The 25,518-nt window shown below is 50.6% G+C and overlaps 7 protein-coding genes and 4 non-coding genes across 12 annotated transcripts; 4 read left to right on the top strand and 7 right to left on the bottom strand.

The window, feature by feature from the left end:
- Window positions 1-451: 451 nt before the first annotated feature.
- Window positions 452-1,480, bottom strand: NCU07337 (hypothetical protein). Its single transcript, XM_957402.3, has one exon. The coding sequence runs from the start codon at window positions 1,162-1,164 to the stop codon at window positions 739-741; it is 426 nt and encodes a 141-aa protein (XP_962495.3). The 5' UTR covers window positions 1,165-1,480; the 3' UTR covers window positions 452-738.
- Window positions 1,481-2,763: 1,283 nt separating this feature from the next.
- On the top strand, window positions 2,764-2,878 carry NCU15637. Its single transcript, XR_897896.1, has one exon. It is a non-coding gene; the product is annotated as a 5S ribosomal RNA (ribosomal RNA).
- Window positions 2,879-3,412: 534 nt separating this feature from the next.
- NCU15184 lies at window positions 3,413-3,508 on the bottom strand. Its single transcript has one exon. It is a non-coding gene; the product is annotated as a tRNA-Ile (tRNA).
- A 1,349-nt stretch (window positions 3,509-4,857) lies between these two features.
- On the bottom strand, window positions 4,858-7,114 carry NCU07338 (alpha-1,6-mannosyltransferase Och1). Its single transcript, XM_957403.2, has 2 exons — window positions 5,592-7,114; window positions 4,858-5,527 (listed from the first exon to the last, which is right to left on the bottom strand). The coding sequence occupies exons 1-2, from the start codon at window positions 6,931-6,933 to the stop codon at window positions 5,256-5,258; spliced, it is 1,614 nt and encodes a 537-aa protein (XP_962496.2). The 5' UTR covers window positions 6,934-7,114; the 3' UTR covers window positions 4,858-5,255.
- A 2,626-nt stretch (window positions 7,115-9,740) lies between these two features.
- Window positions 9,741-9,813, bottom strand: NCU15183. Its single transcript has one exon. It is a non-coding gene; the product is annotated as a tRNA-Arg (tRNA).
- Window positions 9,814-10,950: 1,137 nt separating this feature from the next.
- On the bottom strand, window positions 10,951-11,703 carry NCU07339 (hypothetical protein; the record flags this gene model as incomplete). Its single annotated transcript, XM_957404.1, has 1 exon — window positions 10,951-11,703. The coding sequence occupies one exon, from the start codon at window positions 11,701-11,703 to the stop codon at window positions 10,951-10,953; it is 753 nt and encodes a 250-aa protein (XP_962497.1).
- A 1,068-nt stretch (window positions 11,704-12,771) lies between these two features.
- Window positions 12,772-15,868, top strand: cbh-1 (cellobiohydrolase-1). The gene is made up of 4 exons (XM_957405.2): window positions 12,772-12,818; window positions 12,877-14,317; window positions 14,378-14,669; window positions 14,729-15,868. The coding sequence occupies exons 2-4, from the start codon at window positions 13,912-13,914 to the stop codon at window positions 15,594-15,596; spliced, it is 1,566 nt and encodes a 521-aa protein (XP_962498.1). The 5' UTR covers window positions 12,772-12,818; window positions 12,877-13,911; the 3' UTR covers window positions 15,597-15,868.
- A 454-nt stretch (window positions 15,869-16,322) lies between these two features.
- NCU15182 lies at window positions 16,323-16,418 on the top strand. The gene has a single exon. It is a non-coding gene; the product is annotated as a tRNA-Glu (tRNA).
- Window positions 16,419-17,572: 1,154 nt separating this feature from the next.
- NCU07341 (hypothetical protein) lies at window positions 17,573-18,484 on the top strand (the record flags this gene model as incomplete). Its single annotated transcript, XM_957406.1, has 1 exon — window positions 17,573-18,484. One exon carries the CDS (start codon window positions 17,573-17,575, stop codon window positions 18,482-18,484), a length of 912 nt encoding a protein of 303 aa, XP_962499.1.
- Window positions 18,485-19,442: 958 nt separating this feature from the next.
- On the bottom strand, window positions 19,443-21,696 carry NCU07342 (hypothetical protein; the record flags this gene model as incomplete). The annotated part of the gene is made up of 6 exons (XM_957407.2): window positions 19,443-20,268; window positions 20,381-20,724; window positions 20,815-21,086; window positions 21,180-21,273; window positions 21,336-21,520; window positions 21,594-21,696. The coding sequence occupies 6 exons, from the start codon at window positions 21,694-21,696 to the stop codon at window positions 19,443-19,445; spliced, it is 1,824 nt and encodes a 607-aa protein (XP_962500.2).
- A 1,160-nt stretch (window positions 21,697-22,856) lies between these two features.
- Window positions 22,857-25,226, bottom strand: NCU07343. 2 transcript variants are annotated; one of them, XM_011395942.1, is made up of 4 exons: window positions 24,530-25,226; window positions 24,248-24,460; window positions 23,318-24,182; window positions 22,857-23,247 (listed from the first exon to the last, which is right to left on the bottom strand). In XM_011395942.1, exons 1-4 carry the CDS (start codon window positions 24,887-24,889, stop codon window positions 22,994-22,996), a joined length of 1,692 nt encoding a protein of 563 aa, XP_011394244.1. In that variant the 5' UTR covers window positions 24,890-25,226; the 3' UTR covers window positions 22,857-22,993. The 2 variants fall into 2 exon arrangements, with proteins under 2 accessions (XP_011394244.1, XP_011394245.1); XM_011395943.1 differs by having other exon boundaries at window positions 24,588-25,226.
- Window positions 25,227-25,518: the final 292 nt, after the last annotated feature.

Raw genomic sequence — 25,518 nt, 5'->3', positions numbered from 1 at the left:
TATAGTCCAGCATTTGTAGTCAGTGTTGCGATGGCTCACCTCTTATCGAAAGAAGGTGATCAATACCGCGGAAAGGTATAACGTTGAGATGTGCATAAATCATGTCTGATCCGTGTCCGGCTGAATCCGCTGATTGCGATGAACACCCATACTTGGTAGGCGTCGACATCGCTTCGATCCATCTCCTGATGAAGCTTTGGATAAAGACGCTTCGAAACTTGCGAGGGACAACTACTCATCAAACGCCCCAAGTCCCTCAACCATCTATTACCAAAACCCCCCCACATCATGGGTATATATGAGACGGTTGATTTTCATAAAGATAATCCCCAGGACGGTACCACTAGGACAAGATACCTGAATCCCTAAGCATTCCTAATGACGGACCATAAAGGCACTAGAAGGGGGTTGGCGGCAAGAAGGGAACTGCGAAGAAAGTGGGAAACGGCAACGCGGACAGACAATCAGGTTTGACGAGTTTGTGTGCGTAGGATAAAACTGTATTTTTGCTCAAATACCAAACCGGCAATGATAAAAAATACAGCGTAGGGGTATCGTGTGACTCTGCCATGCTCTTGCAATATCCAATTATGCACCATGTTCCTCCATCTCCCCCAATTTTGTAGTGCTCGATTAACTCAAGTACGTAGACGTTCAACTCTCCCAAGGCTCAACTGGATGCCGGGCAGCCAAGCGTGTCTGCGATTGCACTATTGACTTCCTCTCCGGATTGGTCCTCTAGTCCCTGCCGGTGGGATGCCTGAAGAGGACATACCAGGCATGGATGACGCCAGGGAACCAGGCCAGGATGGTAAGGAGGATGTTGATCCAAAAGTCAACCTTGAAGCCGCGGTCCAAGAAGACAGCCAGGGGCGGAATGAAAATGGCGAGAATGAAGAGGATGATGTCGGAAGCGCCGAAGCGTGTCTTAGTGACGGCGGGGGTGGTGGCTACCGACTTTTCGTTGCCATAGGTGCTTGCTGTGGTCGGGCGGTTGGTAGCTGGTGTTGTGCCGGCGGCGGCGGTTGCACCAGTTGTGGGATCGGCTTGAGGGTATGTTGTGCCCGCAGTGGCAGCAGTAGGGGCATCATAATGGGGCTTTTCTGTCGACGTGTTGGGGATCGAGGGAGGTGCCGCGTATGCTTGTGACATTGAGTTTTGCATCTTGAAGGCTTGGATGTGGGGTTTCGTAGGGAGCTCGATTCAGTTCTCTGAGAATGTGAATATTAAGAGGTATTGAGGTGACTTCAGTTCACGCAATCAGGATGGCGCGGTGGAAAAAAATTAGGTAGATGAAGATTGATGTTGGTGTTGTGGTTTCGGTTCGGTCAACATGCCGTGAATGGGGGGTTGACCTATTTCTACCTCCCCGGCAAGAATTGGATCCGTTGTCGTTCAATGGAACCACTTCATTTTCCGTCATGATGGAAGGAACCGTGAGATCACCAGTCACCAGACCGGAAAATTCCCATCACTTCCGAGTGCGCGACGATGAGCAAGTTCGAAAGAAGGCGTAACACGACTGTTGTGGCGCATTAAGGGTCCAATGACGTCATGGGCGAGGACAACGATGTGTCGATCCTTCCCGTCACCCTCACGTCTTCACACTACATTCAGTCAATCGCCACTGACGAGCTCCTCATTCTGATAGTACTCTTCCTGTACGTTCCATTTTTCCATTCGCGTTTCTTTAATCAATGGAACATCTACAACTAAAGACGACGGGAAGCAATTGTAGAATAACTTTGCGTGATTATCAGCAACGACCGACGAACCTCTCGTGCCTTTGTCACAACGGCAAGATCACCGAGACAGCGCCCTCCTCTGTTTAAACTGACATCAACCATGAAGAGACGCATTGGCCTCCAACAACAAGCCATCCAATAAGTACTGCCCATATGGGGACGGAGGTCTAGAAGCCCAACTTTCAAATTCTCTCGACACGCATCTCGCATGGTCACCGTCTTGACCATCCAGGGATGTTCTCATAAGTATCTGAACCTCGCATCATACTCTCTTTTTGCTCCCCTTCCTCAACCTAATCAAACCAAGAAAGCCGAGCACTAGCTTTTCTTTAACAGACAAGATGGCGCCTAGACCGACCCCCTCACTTCGGTCCCTCCCAAACATATCATCTACTGTCTGGCTGGCTATGGTTCTGTCACTTTTCAGTCATGGTGCCAGTGCTAAACCCGCTCGCCGCAACTTGTCGCGTATCTTGACCTCATCTTCTTCGTGGAAAGACCCGTTGCATGCCTCTTCAGAGTACGTGGCGTACATATGGACAAGCACCAACGGCGTTCGTTGTGTTCATTGTCGCGAACCGGGCTGGGGACGAACGATAGAAACATAGTAAGTAAAGTAGCTCGGAATGTTGAGATACTGCACTTTTTGCCTGATGATATATTGGAAAATATTCGAGTGGATTTACACTAGGTATACCGGGGTGTCAGAGCCTCACTGGTGTTGAGTGCACTCATGCTGCCTGATAGGAAGTGTTTAAAGCAGTCGAAGGGAGTGAACTGGAATTTTCCCTCCACCTCTCAGTCACTGCTCGTATGCATTCTCTCACATCGAATTTCTATTAATGCGTGACAGCGTCTGCAATTATACATTAGTAATCGTTCGCTAGCGAGAATTCCGTTTTGAGTCAATCGGTTTAGATCGGTTCACCGTGACGGACGTGAGGGGAAACGAGACAAGCAAGAGAAAGCATGCTACGCCAGCAAATATAAGTGCTCAACATGTGCAAAACAAGCACATACGACCATACCCACTGGAAAACTCGGGATCCCGTCCGCTCTCCCATAGATAAGCCAGTGAGGGCCAGACTAGTAGTTGGGTCGGTGACGACCAGCGAATCCCTGGTGTTGTATGTCTTTTTTTGCATTTTTCCCCCTTTCCTTGCGTACATCTTCGGGTTGCATCGCTCCGTTCTGCTCACTCTTTTGCAGTAGATACCGACGAGTGCATTGTCGTTTTGGATGAGAAGACATCATGCCTACAGTTCAAACAGTCGCGTTATCAATTCCACTTGAAAGACAGGTGCCGTTGTCAGGTAACACATGTACTTCCAGTATAGTTGTTTTATGAAGATAAGTAACTGAAAAGACGCAACAACGAGCGGGCTTGATAATAAAGTTCGCAAAGGTAGGAAGGAGCTTTATATAGGTCGGTTCTGAAGACCTAACGAGTAAACCTACCTAGGTAGCTTTTCTTCCACTCTCGTACTCCAACCTTTAACTAAAAGAACAAATAGTTACGATTGTTATTTTTCTAACGTTCATTCACGTATCGGAAACGGGAAAAAACAGACATGCACTCACACTATCTGCAAGATGCTATGGATGAATGACTCAACTGAAACTAGGTAGAACCAGGTTGCGCAAAAAAGAGAAAAAGTAAAAGAAGATGCCCAATAACAGGATTGAACTGTTGACCTTCGCATTACTTGATATCTCAAGAGAAGATATTAGTACGACGCTCTAACCAGCTGAGCTAATCGGGCAGTTAATGAATGTTAATGAGTGTTTGCAATCAGATATTTAAGAACGAATGACAGCAATCGAAACGGGGTCCTCCTTCTGCGTCGTAGTTCCCCGGCTGTGTGACGGTCACTCCCCTTTTCTCCATGTTCAGACATAATAGTAGGGGTGAACATTCATTTCAAAATTTCATAGCTGTTGAAATAATCAGAATCTAGTAATATAGGAGTGAAAGATGATTGGTTGTGAGGAACGAATTGCGAGCGTTGGTTAAGCGGGCCGGCAAGTGCTCAGACCATGCAGTCTCGCTGACAACCATGTCTCCATTGAGTCGAACTAGCCTGTTGTCACAGACCATTGTAGAGCCCTCAAAAGAAGGGTTCCCGCATTGCTTTAAGCGTTATTTGGGAAGAATTAGGCTGATAATCGTGCCTGAGAAAGCTGGGCTCGACGGTGATGGGAGGGTGAGATCCAGTTCAACTGGACGAGTATGATCTGAGAGGACACCATTTTGTAGGCACCTGCCGTGTGTGTGTCGGTTTACCATATATCAATCAGTGATTTGGCCCTGAAGCAAGGCATAGTGGTAGTGCGAGGAAAGTAGAGAGGAGTTTGATGAAAAGGTTAAATGGGAAAACATCGGGATACTTATCACTAATCATATATTTTAGTGTCATTCAGCAGTCACAACACTACCCATGGTTACTTGTGTACGTCGATCCAAGATGGAGGTCGGAAGACCATTGCAACAAGCATAGACTATCATTTCACATCAGCAGAAGACTATCTATTACGTTAACCCGAAAATCAATACCCCGAGCACTGGCGTGTACGCCGAGTGAGAGAACTCGTGTCAACCACATAATTGAGCATGGTGCATGGATGACTGAACTTCAGTCAAGTGCGGGATTCATCGACGCCGTGAATGCTCGATTTGCTGGATCCGTGGCTGTGATTTCTGCCTCGTCAAAATTTCCCTTTCCCACCAGTCCCGGATCATGATTGTTGCCATGGACGGTGTAGTGTTGCTGGGTGGCAGGCGCAAGTCGGTTTGTTCCCGGAACCCAGCGGCAAAGGTCACGGTCCCCGGGCCCCGCCGTGATGCATTCCCCGCACTCGACAATCTGTGTTGGCCGCACCTGCCACAACGAACCAAATCCATCCAGGGACCAGGGAAAATCACCAGTCTGGTGTGAAAGCGTCGATATCCACGGAGCGCCGCTACCTAACTTTGCTCACTCTCTATCACTCAACCAAATCAGTCCGACTCCTTGGCCATGGGGATCGAGACATATGTTGAGTTCTCGATCGCCTTCTCGGTATGCTGCCGTTTGCCCCTTTCACGTTTACAATCACCACTAACATGAAATTAAGGTATTCGTTGGCCAACGTCTACTATCAAAACTAGACCAGATTTGTTTATCTTGATCATATTTATATACCGACCAGTCCGTCCCGTCATGTCTCCCGCAACGTCGCTCAAAGCCCAGACTGCCGGTCACTGGGCTTTTACATCATGACATCCGAACTATACGATATCTTTTTCGTCGTGAAATACATGACCGCATTATGCACCGATTGGAGAAACCCCTTGGGGGATTTGGCTGGCGCGGAAAACTCCCGTCTCTTCGGCAGTGAGTGCCTGGTATCCTGGTCGTACGGTAACGCACCGAAGACAGAGGTTTTACCATCCAAGTTCCAGACCTAGCCTCTCTACAACCAACAGTTTGACGAGCGGATGAAGCAGGCAAGAGAACATCAGAACCATTCCTAAGGTTTGTTGTCCTTTGCCGCCTTCTCGTTCCCTTTACCGGCATTCTTCTTGGCTGCCTTTTCTTTACCTGCCTTAGCCTCCTCTTCTTCCTTTTTCCTCCTGTCTTCTTCTTCTTTCTTCTTACGATCCTCCTCTTCCTTCTTTTTGCGCTCCTCTTCCTCCTTCTTCCGCTGTTCCTCACGCTCCTTTTCTTTTCGTTCCTTCTCGGCGAGAATGCTCTTCTGTTCGGCTTCCGAGAGTTTGCCCCAAGCGGCAACGTTTTCGTCCCCTATATAACACGTCAGCTGAACTTGTCGGGAAAACATTATCTGGGGATATAGACTCCAGCTTACACTTCTTGACACATTCGTCAACCCAGTTACACTGTTCGACCTCACCGTATGCCGGGTGTTTATATCTCGGGTGTCGGCTGGGCCAATTCGAGGCGTGGTAGTGGTGCTTTACCAGGGCGGCGCGCGCGTCATGGTTGCCCGAGTTGGAATGGCCCTGGCCAGCAGCAAAGGCCTCAACCGTCAAGACCAAAACGCGGCTCACAAGCTTGGATTCCCCCAGATCGTGGAACGTATCCCAGGTGATCGGTTTACCCGGATTATGGCTGGCATCGTTCATCTCGGCGATGATGGCGTTGGTGAAGGCTGATGGGCCTGTTCCGCTGATGATCTGGTCAAAATCGAGCTTGACTTCAGCAAGCGGCACACCTTGCTCTTTAGCAACCCCGTTCAGCCAGGTCATGATTTGCTCAATCAGCCTCATCATGACTGGCAGTTGCGGCTTGCACATGAAAGTCCACTGACAAAACGAGCGGGACTTGGGTCCAAGAATGGGATGGTCCTTCCAGTCCGGCTCGTCGATTTCGACACCAATGACCATATCAATATCAGCCATGTCGTACCGCTCCGGCACAAATTTCGAAAGCGGCTTGAGGGCTTCAACATCGATGTCGGCATAAAGACCGCCCTCAGCGTACATGACTAGGTACCGCAAGAGATCGGCCTTGACAATTGCAGCCTTGACGCTTCGGTAAAAGTTGACGATATCGGGTCGGTTGAATCCGTCGGGGCCGAAATGCCACTCGACGTACTGCATGTCATTGCTGTCGGTCAGAACTTCGTATCGGTATGAGGGGTTCTGTCCCACCCAGGACCGCGCGGTGTCGAGATCGCGTTGCTCAAACGCAAGCGGATTGACTTTCCAAGTCTGCCATATCTTTCGCGGAAACTCAGCGCGCGTGTACTTGGGAATATTATGCTTGGTCGCGACGTGAGGGAGAACGAACGTTGTGTCTTGGACACCTGAGTGAAAGAGTGTTACGTTCAAAAGGAAAAGGACGAAAACGACAACGGCGATGTAAAGAGGCGCGCCGCGCCGAAATTGGGTCGGCAAACGATTTCGGAATTGCGCCGTTGTGGCAGCCAACTTGGGAGAGCCCAACGGTGATACCAACTTGGCGATCATCACGGGCAGGTGCACCAGACTGCAGCCCTTGAAGCGAGTGGCATCAAGTGTAAGGACACGCGACGATGATGGCGGCGAGAGTTGGCGAGTAGAGGATGGGAGCGAGTGAATCAAGGACCAAAGTCGCGAGAGGAGGAAAGGGAGAACAAAAAAGTGGCGCCCTCGGGGTTGATGATGGACCGATGAAGATGCGGAGGAGGAACAAAAGGCCGAAGACATCACCAATTCTCTTTCCCCCCGCCGGGTCCCTGTTTGGCTATCAAGCTTATCACTTGCCTGGTCGCGCGTCTGTTGCAAAGATCACCCTGGGAATGCCTCAATGTCGCGGTGATTTGTTCCCTCGAGGAAGCCAGATTGACAGGGGCGTGCCTGCCAGCCACCAATCATCCGGCAAGCAAACCACTCTTCCATCCCAAGTACTACATCATAAAATGGTGCGGACGAGAAGGAATTGAATTTCGAAGAGGGTTTCGGTTCTGGACCGATCATTGTCCCGTAATCGACCAGTCACAGTGGATAGAGGTCGTCCCAGGTTCTTCCCCGGTTCTTCCCCGACAAGGGAAATCCACTGATTCTGCAAAGACTGATTGCCAACATCAAGACAAGCAATCCCGACCATTGAGCAAAACCCCTGGTCGCAACCTGTGGATTGGACGAAATGTTTGGGTAAATGGGGGTACGGGAATTCGATATCAGATGCTGTGGCAGAGACAAACTTGGAGGCGCGAACGGCGTAAAACCAGGACGCATATTCCATTCCTTATCATATCCCGCAAGCGATCCGAGCGGTGTTACGGGTCATGCATTTCAACAGAATGGTGACCGGGGCTGAAGTAGTATGATGAACATAGGAATGAATATGCGTGAGATTGGATTGGCTGTGCACTTTTGGTTTAGTGATAGTGGCTGCTGGAAGATGTGACTGAGACAATTTCCTGTCCGAGAAGATGCAACCCACCAATGTCGTAGTGTACCATACATTCTATAGGACCAGACCGTACCCTAGAGCTCACCATCTGCTGCTGTCGCCTAACAAGGGGCAGGCTTCGAGATTCAAAATGGAGGCAGGAAAAATAGTCGCCATCGGCCACTGGCCCGTGCCGTCAACAAGACCATTACGCTGCATTCCAAGAGACGTCCTCCCTTGGCTGTACGCTTGCAATCGTTGCAGAGCCGTATGCCGGCAGTGAGACCCGTCTACTCGGGATCACCGCGTCAGAAAGAGGCCTCGACTTCCCTCTCCAGTAGCGCGATTGGAGGACGGGTTTTCCATGTTTGTGTCCTGCATCCAATGATTAAGGTAGCTCGGATTCGACTTGCCTTGCTAAGCCCTATGATGAAACTGCTTACATCACAGTCGGGTATACGGCCGTGCTTTTAAGCTCAACTTTTTAGGTAGCGCATGAAAACCCATCTCGCCAATGGACCGTTCGCCCCTCATCCTATTCGATTCCATTATATCGCCTTCACATTATCCACGGGGCGTGCCGGGTCATTTGAATAGATCGATTGATAACGTTCGGCATCGTGCCAATACGTAGTGTGATGACTTGCGCGTGAGTTTCACCCATGCAACAGGTGTCGTCGTCGAGCTATGCGATGATTAACCCGCGGGCGTGCCTGGCCTGGCCCCCGCCATGCCCCCCTGCCCCTCCCGCTAGCGCTACGCACTAACACCCGCCCCCTTCCTTGAGGTTCCAAATTGAAAGTAACTCCAGTTTTCTCGTGCGCGTCCCACATCGCAACGTCGGCGACCTTTTCATCCTCCTTGTATGATTTTTATCTTCTTTCATTTCTTCTCCTTTTTTTCTTTTTTTTTTCTTTTCTTTACAGACTCTTCTGTCGCCTAACACCCATCTTGCAGTTTAACAAGCACGTGCCGTCGCGTTTTCAAGACCTTATCCCGCGCTACAATAAATGACGGCCTCAGGGCGCCTGATGAGATGATTAATGGCACATTCCCTTTGCGGTTACTCGGGCGTTCAGTGCGACGCGACATGCTGGCACGAAAGGAAATTTCTAAAGCGGCTGATCTGAGTAACCAAATCGCCAGCGCGGTTGCATCCCTTTCCCTATGTATGGTACCCGATGGACACAATCTTCGTTCACCAAGTTGGGGTGTCTTGTCGGACACCTATCAAGTCTTGAGTGACGATACCTACATCCCCAAAGCCATTACGCCTATAAGGAACCAGCCGCCCATGGTCCAGTTACCCTTTCTGCCCCGCAAGTCGAGACACCATTCCTAGACACCCCTCACCCTTATATTAGTGATATTTCAGTTGTTATAGTCGTGCAAGTCTCATGTCACTACTCCGAACATATACTTTTGAGAGAACCCAAAGAACATGGAAATGTAAGACGCAGTCTAGCACACTGCTAGGCTCTAACCAAGCGAGCCGGGCCATTTTAGGCTGTTGGAGCAAGAGCCAAGTGCCCCACGCGGAGGCGGAGCCACTAAACCTCGCTTATCCAGGCCTTGCTAGCACTCTATTCCAACGTCGACGTCGTCGTCGCCGTTTCTTGAGAACGGATTCCGATGTTCAGATCGTTAGCTCACCAGTCAAGCGTGAAAGGGCTATATCTTCCACGCCCTTTATGAAGACCAAAGCATCTTCAGTAACAAATACGGGGTCTGAGGATCTTTTTTTCATTTTTCATTTTGGAGGCCTTGACGAGTGCGCCCTGACCGGCCGCTCAAGGACAAGAAAGGTCGCTTCTTCGTCTTCAGTCGAGTTCGATTCTCATTTAAATGGAATCATGGTCTACTTCATATGATCATTGTCGGTCTAGATCTACAACCGGTTTACTTGTGCACATTAGGTATCTATTCTGTCCTTTCTCATTCATTCTGTTCCTGAGAATAGTCCAACATAAAGGTCATCCACCCACACTTGTTCTTTTCACAACACAGTGGTAGGTGTGAAACCTGACAATAAGTGCGACAAGGATGCACGGAATAAACACGATGAAAGATATAACAAAAGGAACAGATCAGGAGAAGAGCAAAAAGAGAAAAAAAAATCAGCCCAACGTGGGACTCGAACCCACAGCCTCAAGATTAGAAGTCTTGCGCGCTACCGATTGCGCCAGCCGGGCGCTGATATGTTAGTGCAGCTTTGAAATTATTAGCCTATAGCTGTGGAACCAATTTTGCATGATTGTGGCTTAAGGATGGCAAATTCCTTTGTATGTGATCCGTTTTTCACGATTTTGCTCCTATTTATGCGAAAGAGAACAATCATATGTTAGTGATAGATGAAGAACTCTGGAAGGCCTACATCGCTAGCCTAACTGTCAAGTTGTCTCTGGAAAGTTGTGTCGCTTCACACTCCCTCCTACAGTCGGAGTTGGTAGAGGTACACTGAGGTTGGACACCAAATTGTGCAGACTAAACACTCGCGAAAGATAGATGAATAATTTTGGAGGAGTAATTTCTATCGTGCTCAATTGTCTTTGTTCGAATTTACATCCCAGTGTCGTTATATAACTCAAATCCCAGAAACCGACGAGAAGTTGGGTTACGTCTGTATCACTAAAAACTCCAGTACCTACACAGACAGTATGCCATGGTCACTCAGTGATGCCGCTTGACTCCAACATAAATGCTTCTCTCTTTCTTGCGTGTGCTGTGTACCATTTAGTCGGGCGGGGAGTGGTTGGGTGGAACTGGAAAAAATAGGGGACCAAGGGCCAAGAATCATTCCCACGATGCATGTCACCTATGATGTGTTTAAGTTGCAGGTCCAAAATTCAGTACGTGGTGCTCAGAAACCAGACATGGGCGATTCTTGACTTCGGGACGTTCACCCCCCTGTACTGCTTGGTGTGCAGGGGAGAGACAGCTCGGTAGTAAGAGCCGAGGCTCTGGGGTCCCGCATTGCGTGTACGCAGTAGATCGCCTCGCTTCGTTCGCTTCCAGGTTGTTTTCTTCGATGACGACTACCGATCGGGAAGCGACACTTTCGTTACTTCTGCCAGATTCGGGTATTGAGTTTGAAGAAGAACGTCATCTTTGAGTGCTTGGTGTGTTACATTGCTCCGTTTCTGGCTTCCTTCAACGCGATCAGCAAAGTGAGTTAGCCATCGCATCTCGTGAACCTCATGACATTACATCACATCGAACCATCAGCCAAGTGACAGGTCGACATTGCCGAGACGGAGCAGACGAGAGCTACGGTGTATGCAACTTACACAAAGAATGTGACCTCTCGAGCCGTTTGCTGGCAATCGATCTTACTTGGGAGTGGGATTAGAGCTGAAGCTCGAAATACTAACGGCCTGTGACGGGACTGAAAGGATCGGAAATATTTCTTTTGCCTTGGGCACAGCCTCTGGGGGCGGCGATGACGTCGAGCCGCTGTTAAGAACCTTAAGCCAGACACCGGTGCCGGTACCTTGTCCGTGATCCATTGCGTCTCTTCTGGCAGCGTGGTTGTTGTCATGGATGCGGGACGGACTGCGCCGACCGTGGTAGGCGGCTCCTTGAGGAGCCGCAGTTGCGGAATTAAGGCCGGACACGGAGGAGCCAACGGACGGCCAGCTGGTTCGAGCTGAGTTGGATACTCCAGTGTTAGGAGAGACCGAAGGCTCTGAATGTGCCAGGGACACGAGATGGTGGCTTCTGACGGATGTGGGATCCCAGCTTGCTCCGGAGTCCCGGTTGGAACTTTTCGAATCGTCTGGGTGGTCATTCGCTGTGATGTGGTCTGGAGCCTTGTGAGCTCGTTCTGGCTTCTTGAGAACTGCCGGAATGGCCGATTGCTGAGGTTTGAGAGCCACGCGAGTTTGATGCTGTTTCTCCAGTCGATCCTCCTCGGTCTCAGCTGGCTTGATCCAGCCACGCTTTTCCAGGAAACCCCAGCATCGTTTCAATGTCTGCCGGTTCAGGCGACGATTGATATAGAAGACAAGAAATCCAAGACCAATGACCCCGGCGATGACAAGAACACTGGTTTTACCATGTTCCTCAAGGTCTGGGGAACCCATTTTTGGCAATCGTTGAATTGACTGGATCGGAGAGGATGATTTCCGCTCGTCGAGTCCTTTTTCAATTATTCATCCAGCTTTCCTCCAGTGTCCTTGGTTAGAACCATTCTTTCAAGCAGACTGGGAAGTACGCATGCTCGATGAACTCATGACCTTGCTACCAGACATTACTTGACCGTAGATACGAGCTGCGGTCGGTACAGGAATCAGATATCGGACATGAAGCACTCGCACTTGGCTGCGTCTGCCTCCAGTGGTGGTGTTTTGCCGCTGTTGCTGCCATGTTTTGTATTGGCAGAATGAAGAAGTCCGTGCCTCAACCAGTAGACAGAACATTGATCCTCGCGGTCCACGTCCGGATACTTTTAGCTTCGAGATAGAGCCGAGATTTCGGCCTTGTCACCCGCAAGCCATGATTATGGAAGAAGCGGAGGAGAAGAGGACGACGAGCAGCACCTGGCGGCCTTCAAGGTTCTCAAGGTGGTCTGTGCACAGAATTTCTTGCCTGCCGTAACGGCTGCTCCCACGACGCCAGGGCCACCACCACCATCACCATCACCATCACCGCGCGGACGGCAACTGTGCCCTTCAACCTTACCTACGTAAAGAGGCTCGAGAGAGGATGGAGGATGCAGACCTGCGAACCCGGTGCGAGTGAGTGGCATTGGAGGCATTGACTGCAATCTCGAGATATTGCTCTCTTACCGCCTTCCCGGTTTGCTCGTCGTCAGATAGATTGCACCACTGAGCCCCATCGTTGGTCCATGACTGTTTCAAGTCGGGCCAGGGCACGATGAACAACATTTCATGCGCATGAACGAACATATGCATTTCAATCGAGTAGACATACATTCTACATACGCGCGTCATGTAGCCAACAACAACAACAGGTTGGCTCTGGGCGCAGTGTCAAGTGCCAAGGGCAGCAGTCAGCACACACACGAGCGGGTGCGGGGAAGCTATTCCCTTTTCGGCCCCTGCCGATCACTCGCTGCGAGAGACGGGAAGGAACCTGGGGTTCCGTGTTTGGCTGGGGGAGTGCGGAGCCGAGACCAAACATCACCACTTCGAGAACAACTGATGATCACCAACTTGAATCGGACGGTCCAAGTGAGGTAGTTATCACCAAAAAAGTCTGCTGATCCGGCTGCCTTTTGCTGATGCTTTTTCCAGTACGCGAGAGTCGAACAGGGGCCAACCTGAGCGACAGCAGTCAACAGTCACGGGCAACCGACATCCCCTCACATCCCGTTTGGGCCAAATTACGCAGGGCCAGACTCCAAAAGAACTTGAAGCTGCCAACTCAACCTCGACGGCTTTTCGGAAACACGCAGCGCCCAGCACATAGCACTAGTCAGGCGAGAATAGTGGTGGCTCTATAGTCGCCCTGATAACACCCGATCGGTCCTCTGCTCCGCGTTCCATGGATGCGGCCCGCTGGTGTGGAAACTGGAAACGGTCGAGCTAAAATCAGACTGCCATCCGTTTTGGTGCGGCTCGGGGCGTCGTTCTCCGAAAACCCCATCCGCATCAAGCACAGCAGAGTCTATCGCGAACCCTCCAATCAACAGCACTCGCCCCTGTTCGCTATACCCAACCTGAATCGGCTCATTCTGGGTGCGGTTCTGGGGAACTGGGGAAGCTAGCGCCGCCCAAACCAGGGCCAAGACGACGTCGTTGCAACGTTGACAAAGTGTCTGCCCGCATGCCTCGGGGTCCAGAGACCAACCCATCGTCCGCATCCACCGGCTTCGGCCTCGCGCTTGCCCCCCTCCGCAAGCCAAGATGGTTATGCCGCCGGCCCCGTTTCCCTCAACGTGAGGCTAGGCACACTATGAACCTTCGCAAAGCCTAGTGCGCGCGCTGAGATCCTCCACCCGCCTGGAGGCCAGCTCGGGAGATGGGAGCGACATTTCCGCTTCAGGATCGTGGTTGTGACGGGCCGTGAGCCGAACTCACAATGTCCTTGGCCTCCTTTCCCTCTGATCTACTGACCTTGTCGAAATCCGGCCAGGCAATCCTCCCGCAAAGCCGACCGCCCCTCGGAGCCTGGTACGCCTTCACGAAACTGGCGTGGCAAACAAACCCAAGGGTGCTCTACGGGACTTCAACATCTATATAATCTTGGGATTCGGCACCTCTTCAAACTCCTGCAGTTCGATCTCGCAATCATCATCCTCAAGCACGCCGTTCAGCCTCATCTTCACCATGCTCGCCAAGTTCGCTGCCCTTGCGGCCCTTGTGGCCTCTGCCAACGCCCAGGCTGTTTGCTCTCTCACTGCCGAGACCCATCCCTCCCTCAACTGGTCCAAGTGCACTTCCTCCGGATGCACGAACGTCGCCGGATCCATCACTGTTGATGCCAACTGGCGCTGGACTCACATTACTTCTGGTAGCACCAACTGCTACAGCGGCAACGAGTGGGACACCTCCCTCTGCAGCACCAACACCGATTGCGCGACCAAGTGCTGCGTTGATGGTGCTGAGTACTCTTCTACCTATGGTATTCAGACCAGCGGCAACTCGCTCAGCCTTCAGTTCGTCACCAAGGGCTCGTACTCGACCAACATTGGTTCCCGTACTTACCTTATGAACGGTGCCGATGCCTACCAGGGTTCGTGCTCATCTCTCCCCATCCCTTGAAAACCTATAGGCTAACAGACACTGCGCCTAGGCTTCGAGCTCCTTGGCAACGAGTTCACCTTCGATGTCGATGTGTCCGGCACCGGCTGCGGTCTTAACGGCGCCCTCTACTTCGTCTCCATGGATCTTGATGGTGGCAAGGCCAAGTACACCAACAACAAGGCTGGTGCCAAGTACGGTACCGGTTACTGCGACGCTCAGTGCCCCCGTGATCTCAAGTACATCAACGGTATCGCCAACGTTGAGGGCTGGACCCCCTCCACCAACGATGCTAACGCTGGTATTGGTGACCACGGTACTTGCTGCTCTGAGATGGATATCTGGTTTGTTTGCCCATTTTCCTTTCATCATTAGCATCACAGGTAACTAACACCCACCTAAGGGAAGCGAACAAAGTCTCTACAGCGTTCACCCCGCACCCCTGCACCACCATCGAACAGCACATGTGCGAGGGTGACTCCTGCGGTGGTACCTATTCCGACGACCGCTATGGCGGTACTTGCGATGCCGATGGTTGTGACTTCAACAGCTACCGCATGGGCAACACCACCTTCTACGGTGAGGGCAAGACTGTCGATACCAGCTCCAAGTTCACCGTTGTCACCCAGTTCATCAAGGACTCCGCTGGCGATCTTGCTGAGATCAAGCGCTTCTACGTCCAGAACGGAAAAGTCATTGAGAACTCTCAGTCCAACGTTGATGGAGTTTCTGGCAACTCCATCACCCAGTCTTTCTGCAATGCTCAGAAGACTGCTTTCGGCGATATCGATGACTTCAACAAGAAGGGTGGCCTGAAGCAAATGGGCAAGGCCCTTGCCAAGCCCATGGTCCTCGTCATGTCCATCTGGGACGACCATGCCGCCAACATGCTCTGGCTCGACTCCACCTACCCTGTCGAGGGTGGCCCCGGTGCTTACCGTGGCGAGTGCCCTACCACCTCGGGTGTCCCCGCTGAGGTCGAGGCCAATGCTCCCAACTCCAAGGTCATCTTCTCCAACATCAAGTTCGGCCCCATCGGCTCTACCTTTAGCGGCGGCTCTTCCGGCACCCCTCCTTCCAACCCTTCGAGCTCCGTCAAGCCCGTCACCTCCACTGCTAAGCCTTCTTCCACCTCTACTGCCTCCAACCCCAGCGGTACCGGTGCTGCTCACTGGGCTCAGTGCGGTGGTATTGGCTTCTCTGGCCCCACCACTTGCCAGAGCCCTTACACTTGCCAAAAGATCAACGACTATTACTCCCAGTGCGTGTAAATTACTAGCCTGCATGGGTAACCTTTTGGTCGGCCAGTCATCATCGGCAGCATGGTGAACCTCGACTGCGAGCAAAAAAGATCGAGATACCCAGGGCGTCAAAAGGATTAACGTTTGAGAAATGATAATGGACAGACGCAAAACAGAGGGTTCCACAGTACCTCAACTTCCAAGTACATATTACGTGTATCGCATTCTTCTATCATCTTGTACATAGCTCCGCCTCAATGACCTTTGGATCGTTGACATTATATATATCATCACTTGTGCATAAACTTGTCGCCCTTTGTCTTGTGACCTTCGCAATCGATGTCTTCCCAATCCCTCTCTCAGTAGTTGGTGTTGTTATTTTTGATGTCTACTTCCGCCTCCCGACGGGCCTGAGAGATGCAAAAACTGATGGACATCAATCTCTCTCTCAGGTGACATTCTAAAAGCGTATGGTATGTTCGTGAAATGACACCGATAGAACACAAGTTAAAAACCCAAAATAAATTGAATGTTCAACTATTATCACAAAAGAGATCCCGGCCGGCAATACATCCACCGTATGAGTGAGTGGTGTAAGACCATTGGTTATAATTTGCAGGCCACACCCAGGAATCTCCCAATACCCTAGATGGGTCCCCACAGCTCCACAACTCCAGCAAAATTTTGTTTTTACCTTCATTAACCCAACTTTCAGATTCTCTGAGCAACCAAGGAAGGAAATCCATACTTGTAAAATCGGGTATGGTGTAGCGGTAACATCGTTGACTCTCACTTTCCCACAGAAAGTGTCTGCCTTCTCAACAGCCCCGGGTTCGACTCCCGGTATCCGAGTGATAACGATCAACTCATCAAGTACTTCCTCTTTTTGGTATCTTTTTTTCCTGCCGTTTTGTTCGCCTGGTGCTTTCTCTTGGGTTCTTTTTCTTACTCTTCTTTATTACCCCTTTGCTCCTTTCCGAGTTTCGCGAGGTAGTTCGTAAAGATTACTCAGAGCAACAGCATCCAACCCCAGATAACTAGTGTCATGCGGGGGACCAGAAGGAACTAACATCGGTGACGACCAGCGAATTCCAAGTGTGATACGTTTTTTTTCCCTCTTTTCACCTTAGTAAAGGGTTATAGGCACTCCCAAACGTTTGTTTCTACTACGCTCAAACAAAAAAAAGAAAGTGAAATTAATTATTTCGTTAGTATTATAGGGAATATACATCACTGTTCTAAAGCTTGATCGTATTTCACTGCCTCTATCAATTCACCAAAGCGTCACCTCCATTCCACCCACTACCGCCTCCAGCTGAGCTCCGAGAAAGAGCAAAGCGATACCACCAAGAACGACAACCGTTGCCAAGTCTGTTAACCACCCATCCTCATATTACAGCCTGAGACAGCCGTAAGCGGGCATGTATTACTAACAGGGCGTTCTTGGCACAAAGTACTCGGCTCTTTTCTCCTCCGTCTCTGCAGCTGTCACAACCGTGTGGCTTGGTACTGGACAAATCAGACGGCGAGAAAAACGCCACTTATAGCCCGGTGGAATTCATCGGGAGAACTCCAGACTCTTGGGTTGTAGAGGTGTTGAGAGTTGGGCGATGGCTTCAACTTTAACTCGATCCAAGCCCTTTTTTTTTTTTTTTATTTTTTTTTTTTTATTTGGCGTACGTGACCGCACCGCTTTGAGGATGAAGGGCTGAGGATCTAGTGGTGGTAGCTTTAATAGGGAGAGGTGGTAATAGTATTGCTCCGCTCCGAGATGGTAGTTGGTTGAAGTCAGTCTGGGTTTTTCATATAAACCCACGGTCAACTCGAAGGAAAGTTGAAGAAGACACTTCTTTTCTTCATCGCAGCAGCTTCATCTCATCATCCTTTATTGCCTTCGTAACACACTCTAAACACAATATCTCAACACACACACTTCAAATCAAGTCCAACATCTATCTCCAACCCTCAGTTCCCTCAGCTCCAACAACACTCGTCTCTCAACCACAATGTCCACCTCCACCTCCACCTCCACTCAAGCCACCAAACCAATCCTCTTCATCTCCGCCACAGGCGGTATCGCCCTCGCAACGCTTCGCAGGTGTCTCGCCTCTTCCAACTCTTTCAACCAGCCAAACCAGCCAATAAATCATCCATCCCTCACCATAACCGTCCTCGCCCGCTCTCCCTCCCGCCTCCAGTTCCTCCTCACACCAACCGAGCTCTCCTCCCCTTCGCTACGCATCATCCAAGGCAACGCCCACTCCCCTTCCGACCTCGTTCCGCTTCTCACCCATCCCTCCGACCCAACGACGCTGGTCGATATCGTGATCACTTCCATCGGCGGCAAACCTGATCTGAAGAAGCTAGGCATCGACGATCCGCACGTCTGCGAAACTGGTGCTCGTGCGCTGCTTTCCGCGCTGGACCAAGTCCGCCGGGCTGCTTCCCTCCATGTCCCCCCCAACAACCCGGCTTCGGTGGTTTGTGGAAACAGCACCTCAAGCAGTAGGGAAGTGGAAGAAGCAAGGAGAAAACATAAACCCTACATAATCACCCTCAGCGCCGCCGGCGCCTCTACCGTCCACAGGGATTACCCCCTCCCTCTCTACCCGCTCTATGCGCTCCTTCTCAGAAAGCCCCTCAAGGACAAGAGGGCCATGGAGAACGTTTTTGTAGAGAGTGATGAAAAGACGAGATGGACGGTGGTGAGGCCTAGTATGTTGACTGATGGGCCAGAAATTGGGCTGGAAAAAGTCAGGATTGGAGTGGAAGATTTGCAAAGCAAAAAATTGGAGGGTGACAAGGTGGTTGGGTATACGATTTCCAGAGAGGATACTGGGGTTTGGATCTTTGAGAGGCTGGTGGTTGGTGATGATGGGGAGAAGTATCTGGGGAAGGCGTTGACGATTACTTACTAAGTAGACTTTGGAGTTGGAAGTGGAAGTGGAAGTGGAAGTGGGAACAATGAGTTGGATTGGAAGTAATGGGTTGGCTGACTTGGAAGTTGACTGTAGACCGCGGAGGGTACTGGGATTTGAGTCAGATCCGGTGGGTTCATTGTCATCTTTTTTTTTCTTTCTTTTTTTTTTATTTTTTCTTTTTCTTTTCTTTTTTTTTTTTTCGTTCCGTTGGCCTGTATCTTCTCTCGGTTTCCCTTTATTCCTCTTTCCATGTCCCCTACTCGTTTCTTAGTTTCACCATTTTGTTCACTAAAAAAGTTCTAAGAGAAAGAGTACTACTCAGCCCCAGATAACTTGTGTCATACGGGGACCGGAAAGAACTCACAAGAGAAACAAGGAAAATAGTAAAAAAAGTCGAAAAGAGAAAAGTAATAAACATTCAACACCTGGGATGCGCTCGCTGTCACTGACCCAACTATTAGCCAGGCTACTTCTCCTTTTCTTCTCTCATCCTGATATCAGTAGCCGCTATAGCCGTGGTAAATTTCCTTCCATTGAGACCATTATGAAGAAAGGAAGGCATTGCCGATATGCAAAACGAACACGGTCACCCTAAGTTTACTCCTTCTTTTCTCTTGTTTGAATAGAAGAATTGTCACTTGTAAAGTCGAAAACCGCACCTTGTATTATGCGGGTATGCCCGCTGAGTTGAACTAAAGCTGTCGCGGGTCACTCCTGGTAATTTGCTCAACTTGCCTTGAGGATACAACCGTGAACGCAAAAAACCTCACAATATACCTACTCCGCGCCAACGTGGATCCCAGTCCTTCAAAGTTGCCAAATTCATTAGCATCTCGAGCCGTGACCATCTATCATAATGACTAACATGCAACGGTATTAATATATCTGGCTTCCAAAATTATCCTACTCACTGCAATAAACTCCCTTCCTTCAGCTGATGAGCAGCAGCGCCCATCTAGAAGCCCTCTACAACAGCAAAAGAAAAACGACCCCCTTCGCCGTTCACAACACCATATTGTATCTTTGGCTCTCCTCCTCCTCCTCCTCCTCCTCCTCCGGAGGCCTTCCCTTTGTTGCGGAAGTGATCAGCCAGTTCACCAGCTGAAGCGTTACTGTCGCAATCGGCAAAGAGACCATCCATTCCACTTGCTTCGTTCTCCTGTTGCGTAGTAGTAACGCCGCCGCCGCCGCCGCCATGGTAACCCAGGTCACTTTTCGAGTCCGATGACAGTGTTATCGAGGACTTTCCGTAGGGCCCCTTTTCGGGGGGAGGAGAAGTGAACGCATAAGCAAGTTCCAGTGGACTCATGGAAAAATTCCTGCCTAGTCTCCACCACCCCCAAAGCAGTGCCATGGTAGCCACCGGTCCGGCGAGGCTGACGGCTACTGCGAGGAGCAGTTCCGGGATAGCGGCGGCGTACTGGACTTGTGTGAGGTGACTTGTATACGGAATCCCCTTTTGTTCTTCACGTGGGAGCGGGACGCCCAGGGAGTCATGGCCAGGGTTATTGGCTGCGTGGACCGACATGCGGAATGCCAGTTCGCGGTAGCTGTTAATTATGTCATCCATGGGGTCTAGATAGAATTGATGGCAGGGAAACCGAGCCGCGGACCAGTTGCCCGTGTATAAGTTGGCTGTAAGTCCGTCGGCCTTGGTTGCCCAGCCCACTGCGCCTGACCACCACACCTCGGCGATTGAGTTGAAGAGGGTTGACCCAACGACCTGGAGAGGCAGGATAGTTATACCCGAACCTACACTCGATACGGGCCATGTCAAATTTCTTGAAGACGGGTACGACCGCATTTCGTTAGCTATTCCAACCACACAAAAGAATAACGGTGAATTTAACAAGGAATGGAGGGTAAGTCTGGGTGCATGATTGACTGACGTACATATGCTCCACAACGCGATCATCTTTCCAGCTGTCTGTCTGGAAGGATGCATGTCCTCCCGTAATAGAGATGTTGTACGCCACTACGGAGGGTACAAGGATGCAAGTTTGGCCTACTAGCTTGCCGGAACATGCCTGCGACCACGCCTCATCACCACCGTCTGAGTGCGCTTTGCGTTTTGTGGAAATGTTAAGCCCGGTAAAGGATCGATGTTCAAACCAGACATCGATCGCGGACTCGAAGATGCGTGATACGTTCCCAATCGTCGCCAGGCCAACCGTAAGGTTATAGTTCGTTGGTGAAGAAGTCAGCTCTTCACAGTGATCAACATCGAACCCGAAGGCCTAATCCGCCATGAGTAGAAGTTAGCCTTCAATATTACCCCAACACACGGCATAAAATTAACAAGAACTGGGCATAGATATAGATATCACCTTGACAGTCAACGTGCAATTCTCACACGAGGCCCCTTCAATGTGGATGGGGGCTTTAGCTTGGAAATCCCGGGTTACTTGTGCAAATTCTGAAGTGAACATGACGTTTCTGGTGTCCCGCCCGTCTACCGTACCTCCCCAAGTATCGCTGATATTATGCTTTACTTGAAGATCGACAGTACCGTTATGAGACACATCCACGATCTGGACAAAGGAGGCTCTTTGCATCAGAGGACCGCGCAGGAAGCTCGTGATAGTCACAATGATAGTCACTACTTGGATGGTTAGCTATGGGACGAAAAGACAGCATTCGATATTCACCTCAAGTCCAAGTTTGTTGGTGATTGGGAAGACCAAGACCTCACCTATACTTGCTCGGATGGCTTTTTTGCGACAAAGTGATCTGAAAGCTCCTATGACGCTCGAAGAGCTTGCCCAATTATAGTGCAGGTTGCTGACCTAGCTACTGTGTTAGCGAGGTAAGTATGGGTTTGATGAAGAAAAGAAAGAAGATACTTAACTGGCATTGGCTGCACAGCCTGTGTCCAAAAGAAAACCACGGCTGCTTGAGCGAAAGCAAGGCCAGTCAAGGCGTTTGCAAGAGTGGAGGTGTAGGCCAAGAGCACACCTGGTTGTCTGTGTCCAGACCAGTCCGCCTCTGGCTGGCCGCTGCTCTGAAGAACGACTCCAATGGCGAGTCCTGTACCTAAACGTACAAGGAAAGGTTGTGAGTGGCGGGTGCTGGATTCAGATGAGCTCAGGTTGAACTGTGTACTCACAGCATATACTCAAGACCAACGGGATGATGCCAAGCCATGGAAAACGTCGGTGAACGCCTGGGTTCCAGATGATGCCAGCTTGGTCGACAATGAGTGGCTCCATGGTAGAGGGAAGGTATGCTGCCTGTAATCCCAACGATTGAAAGAACAAGCGGGTTCGTGATAAGAGTGTAAAAAGAGGGATAATCGCGAAACTTGCAAAGAGACGGTGATATACCGTGTAAAGGAGGTACTTGGGGAGGCCTTCTGGGGCGCCAAGCTTTCTTTACCCCTTTAGTCTACAGTTCACCCCTGTAAAGCTCGTTAGCGCGGTACTTATAAGCAGTTTTCGACAAGGGGGACGGAGGGGATATGTAAATGCCCTGTAATTTATCGATTATACTAGGTGAAAGGTGTTGATTAGAGTGATTGGGCACCCAGGCTGGTGAAATCAAGCGCGCGTGTGTGTGAACCAGAGGTATCTGAATTATCTGTCAACTCTTTCTCAAGAACTTGTAGATACCTCTCTACCTATGTCCAAGCTTGCAACCTGCTTCTTGAATGATGTGGGGCTTGTCATGCGCTAACAAACCTTCCAGCATTGATCTACATTCCGTCAATGTAAAAGGGAAAGCTTGGCGCCCAGAAGCCCCCAAGTATGTATACTTTTGCGCATATCCCCATCAAGACTGTGAGTACATAGGCCGTGCTGAAACATTCCTTCATATGTACAACACCTAAGATGCCTTACCTTTCGCATGGTCGGATGTTGATGGAACCTATCCGTCTTGGGAGAAAGGCCTCACTCAGTGTTTAAAGGTACCTATACTAGATATGGGATCAGCCACAGCGGGTCTTACAACATGCTTCCGTCCTTCCCTGCAAAGCATGAGGGTCTCTTGACTTGCCCTATATATGCCTTGAATGTAGCGCTATGTGGCTATCATCAATCTGGACAACGGGAAAGCCGAGGATCGACGAGACGTGCGTGTGCGATGATAAACCGATGTGAGGCGATCGATGGTGGAGCAACAGAGAGAAGATGGACAATTGAAATTGGCCATCAGACGCAATCTGGGCCAGGTGGGCCAAACAATGGAACCCAGCCAATCGTTCGTGCCCAGCCGCTAACCTCTGTTTCCCTACTTTCTGTATGATCGACGTACTACTCACCCTAACAATTAGTGTATATCCCGGCAGAGGTGTAGCCGAGAGCCGAGTCATCCAAACCCCTGTCAAAACCTCCTCCCATAGACAAGCCACCGCTGTGTCTGTGATATCGTTCTTTGTAGTAATAAATGGTATATGTGCTTCGGGCATTTGCCCGACGTAGGTTTGCAGAATTGACGTGTGCGTAGTCTGAGAAAATAGACAGAACATAGATGGGTAACTCGGCCAAAAGCCCACATGAACACTAACAATCATTGTTGGTTCTTGCCATCACTTGTAAGATTCCCACCATTGGATGCACTGGCAGACTGAACGTCACGTCGAACGTCTTCGCCGCCTTCACCAACTGCACCGGCTTCCTCGAGTGCCTGTTCCGTTGCCATCTCACTCTTCTTCAGCGCCAAGTCCTCTCTCCGGCAAGTCCAACCCCCTGACCAGCCAACCCACCCTTTTTCTCTTGGTCCTCTGACAAGGCAGATAATCAACGCAAACCCGCCAAAGGCAACTATTTCCTGTTAGCATCTCTCTCTCTCTCTCTCTATCCAAGCACACGTTTCCAGAAAGTTGACACTTACTCCCACAAGCACCACTGTACACCCACCCACCCTGGGCATATAGCCTATTCCCCACCGCCGTCCCCGTCAACTGCCCAGCAAAGCTGACCACCATATACGCCGTATTGACCCGGTTTCTCGCCAACGGCTGAATACCATAAATCGAACTTCTCATCGCAATCTGCGTAAACTGTCCGCCCAAATCAATCATGATAGCCTGCACCACGGGACCTGCGACGTTGAAGCTGCCGACCGACGTGCCCACCACCACACCCACCGTCTCGACCACCAGGCCCATGATCGCAGACACCAGCGGCACCAACCGATCGATTATGAGCCGCGAGTAAATCGGCGCGCACACAATCACCACCACACCAATCAACCCAAACAACCCAATCACCATCGACGAGTACTCGTACGGCGGACTGCTCAGCAGGAAACTCAACGTCGTCCAGTAACTTGTGAAAATCCCGCTGTGCAGAAAGGCCACCAGCGCCGCCTGTAACAGCAACGGCTCGGTGGCCAGCAGTTGGGCAATCTGCCACGGCATTTTAAAATAGTTGAACTTTGTGTCTGGGTTTTTGGAGGGGTAATCGGGCATCCAGACGTAGAGCAGCGCAAAGACGAGCCATTGCACGCCTAAGCCGAACCAGTAGATGTTGCGCCAGGAGGTAAAGCTGGCTAGCACGCCGGCCAAGGTGCGGGCGAGAAGGACGCCGAGCGAGAGGCCGGAGACGATGACGGCTAGCGAAGAGGCGCGGCGGGCAGGGGGCGCAAGGTCGCCGACTAGGGGGAGCATGAGTTGCGGGGTGACGGTGGTGGCGCCGCAGAGGAAGGAGATGGCGGCAAAGGAGGGAAAGGAGGTTGTTAGGCAGAGGGGAATCCACTGATTGCACCCAGACGATGTTAGTGAGAGTTGGATAAAGGACGAGGAGGATGGGGGAGGCGTACCAGGGTAGCGGTAAAGGCAATCAACCCAAGTATGAATGGCCGTCGGGGAAAGATGTCGCCAAGCGGACAGATGAAAAGCAAACCGCTGCAATAGCCGGCTTGCATCAGCGTGGCTACCGACGAGGCCTTTTCAAAGGTGACATTGAAAGTCTCTGCCATCTTGTTTAGCACGGCTTGGTTGTAGTACAGGTTGGATACGGTGAAGCATGATGCCTGGTGAGAGGAGGTGTTAGTGACGAGATCCGAAACGTTCGACTGGCTGACACGGAGAACACCACTCACAAACCCGAACAGGATGTTCATCCATATTGTAAACTTGGGAGGGTTGTCGGGGTCATACCTAGCCGCTTCGGGTTTCCAGTGCCAGAGTGTCGAGAGCCGGCTTTTCCATGGAAATCTATCCAGCGTTGATGTACTCTCATCAACGCCGTCTACCTGGGCGAATTGAGGTAATGATATCCCTGACGACTGAGCATCTCCATGCGTATCCAACACCGGGGGCTTTTCGCCTTCCTGTTTCTTTAGGCGGGGATCATTGTCGTTGGTGTTGGTTGTCAAAGACCCTTCTCTGCTTGAATGATGATGAATCGGAATATGTGTTGAGGTAGCTTCCAGCTGCTGACCATTTTGATACCGAGACATTGAAATCACCGAGTGATTCTCGAATTATTGCCAATGGCTCGGGAAGTTTTAGGAAGGCCGAATTGAGAGGGACGACTGGGAGGAGGGGGAGGGAGAAAAGGAAAAAGGAAACCCGCCCAACTCCAGATACTCCAGGTCCTTTCGTTAACGTGCCAACTCCGTGAGGAGAGCAACGTTGTCACTGCAGAACTGGTGAAGCACAGCATCACGTCTTCCGAGATCAAGACGCAGCAAAGTGGAAAGGAAGAGATGACTGACGTTGTTGGCGGGTTGGGGAGATCGTCCGTGGGGGTCTAGAGGTAGTGTAGGGGGGTTGGGGTTGTCAAGGGCACTGCAGCTTGCAGGGGGTTGCTGTGCGGGGGAAGGGGCCCGAGGGGAGTGGCCGAACGCCCTTAGAGGGAATCCCGGGATCCTGAACATGGCCTGGTAAGGTGGGGGGCCGTGCGCAGACTCTGTTTTGATGAAACATTGTTACTACGTACAGTTCAGGGTCGATATTCGCAGACTCGATATCTAAATGTTTCGCTAAAATGAATTTGGCCGGCTTATATACGGTTTTTCTATATAAATTCCCAAAACCTCCGAACTTTAATACTATACTCAAACGAAAGTTTTTAGGAAACGGAATA

Source organism: Neurospora crassa, linkage group IV, assembly GCF_000182925.2.
Source record: "Neurospora crassa OR74A linkage group IV, whole genome shotgun sequence".
Classification (NCBI taxonomy): domain Eukaryota; kingdom Fungi; phylum Ascomycota; class Sordariomycetes; order Sordariales; family Sordariaceae; genus Neurospora; species Neurospora crassa.
The sequence above is the reverse complement of the archived record's forward strand: the minus strand, read 5'-3'. Positions and strand labels throughout refer to the sequence as shown.

What these genes read in the sequence shown, in the direction of transcription:
- NCU07337 (XM_957402.3), bottom strand. Translation starts at nt 1,164, where the DNA reads ATGCAAAACTCAATGTCACAAGCATACGCGGCACCTCCCTCGATCCCC.
- NCU07338 (XM_957403.2), bottom strand. Translation starts at nt 6,933, where the DNA reads ATGTCTTCGGCCTTTTGTTCCTCCTCCGCATCTTCATCGGTCCATCAT. An exon ending in TGACGAATGTGTCAAGAAGT is followed by an intron (nt 5,528 to 5,591) that starts GTAAGCTGGAGT and finishes CGTGTTATATAG; the next exon opens with GGGACGAAAACGTTGCCGCT.
- cbh-1 (XM_957405.2), top strand. Translation starts at nt 13,912, where the DNA reads ATGCTCGCCAAGTTCGCTGCCCTTGCGGCCCTTGTGGCCTCTGCCAAC. An exon ending in CGGTGCCGATGCCTACCAGG is followed by an intron (nt 14,318 to 14,377) that starts GTTCGTGCTCAT and finishes CACTGCGCCTAG; the next exon opens with GCTTCGAGCTCCTTGGCAAC. An exon ending in TGCTCTGAGATGGATATCTG is followed by an intron (nt 14,670 to 14,728) that starts GTTTGTTTGCCC and finishes CACCCACCTAAG; the next exon opens with GGAAGCGAACAAAGTCTCTA.
- NCU07343 (XM_011395942.1), bottom strand. Translation starts at nt 24,889, where the DNA reads ATGTCTCGGTATCAAAATGGTCAGCAGCTGGAAGCTACCTCAACACAT. An exon ending in TTGCCTTTACCGCTACCCTG is followed by an intron (nt 24,183 to 24,247) that starts GTACGCCTCCCC and finishes GGGTGCAATCAG; the next exon opens with TGGATTCCCCTCTGCCTAAC. An exon ending in GTACAGTGGTGCTTGTGGGA is followed by an intron (nt 23,248 to 23,317) that starts GTAAGTGTCAAC and finishes AACAGGAAATAG; the next exon opens with TTGCCTTTGGCGGGTTTGCG.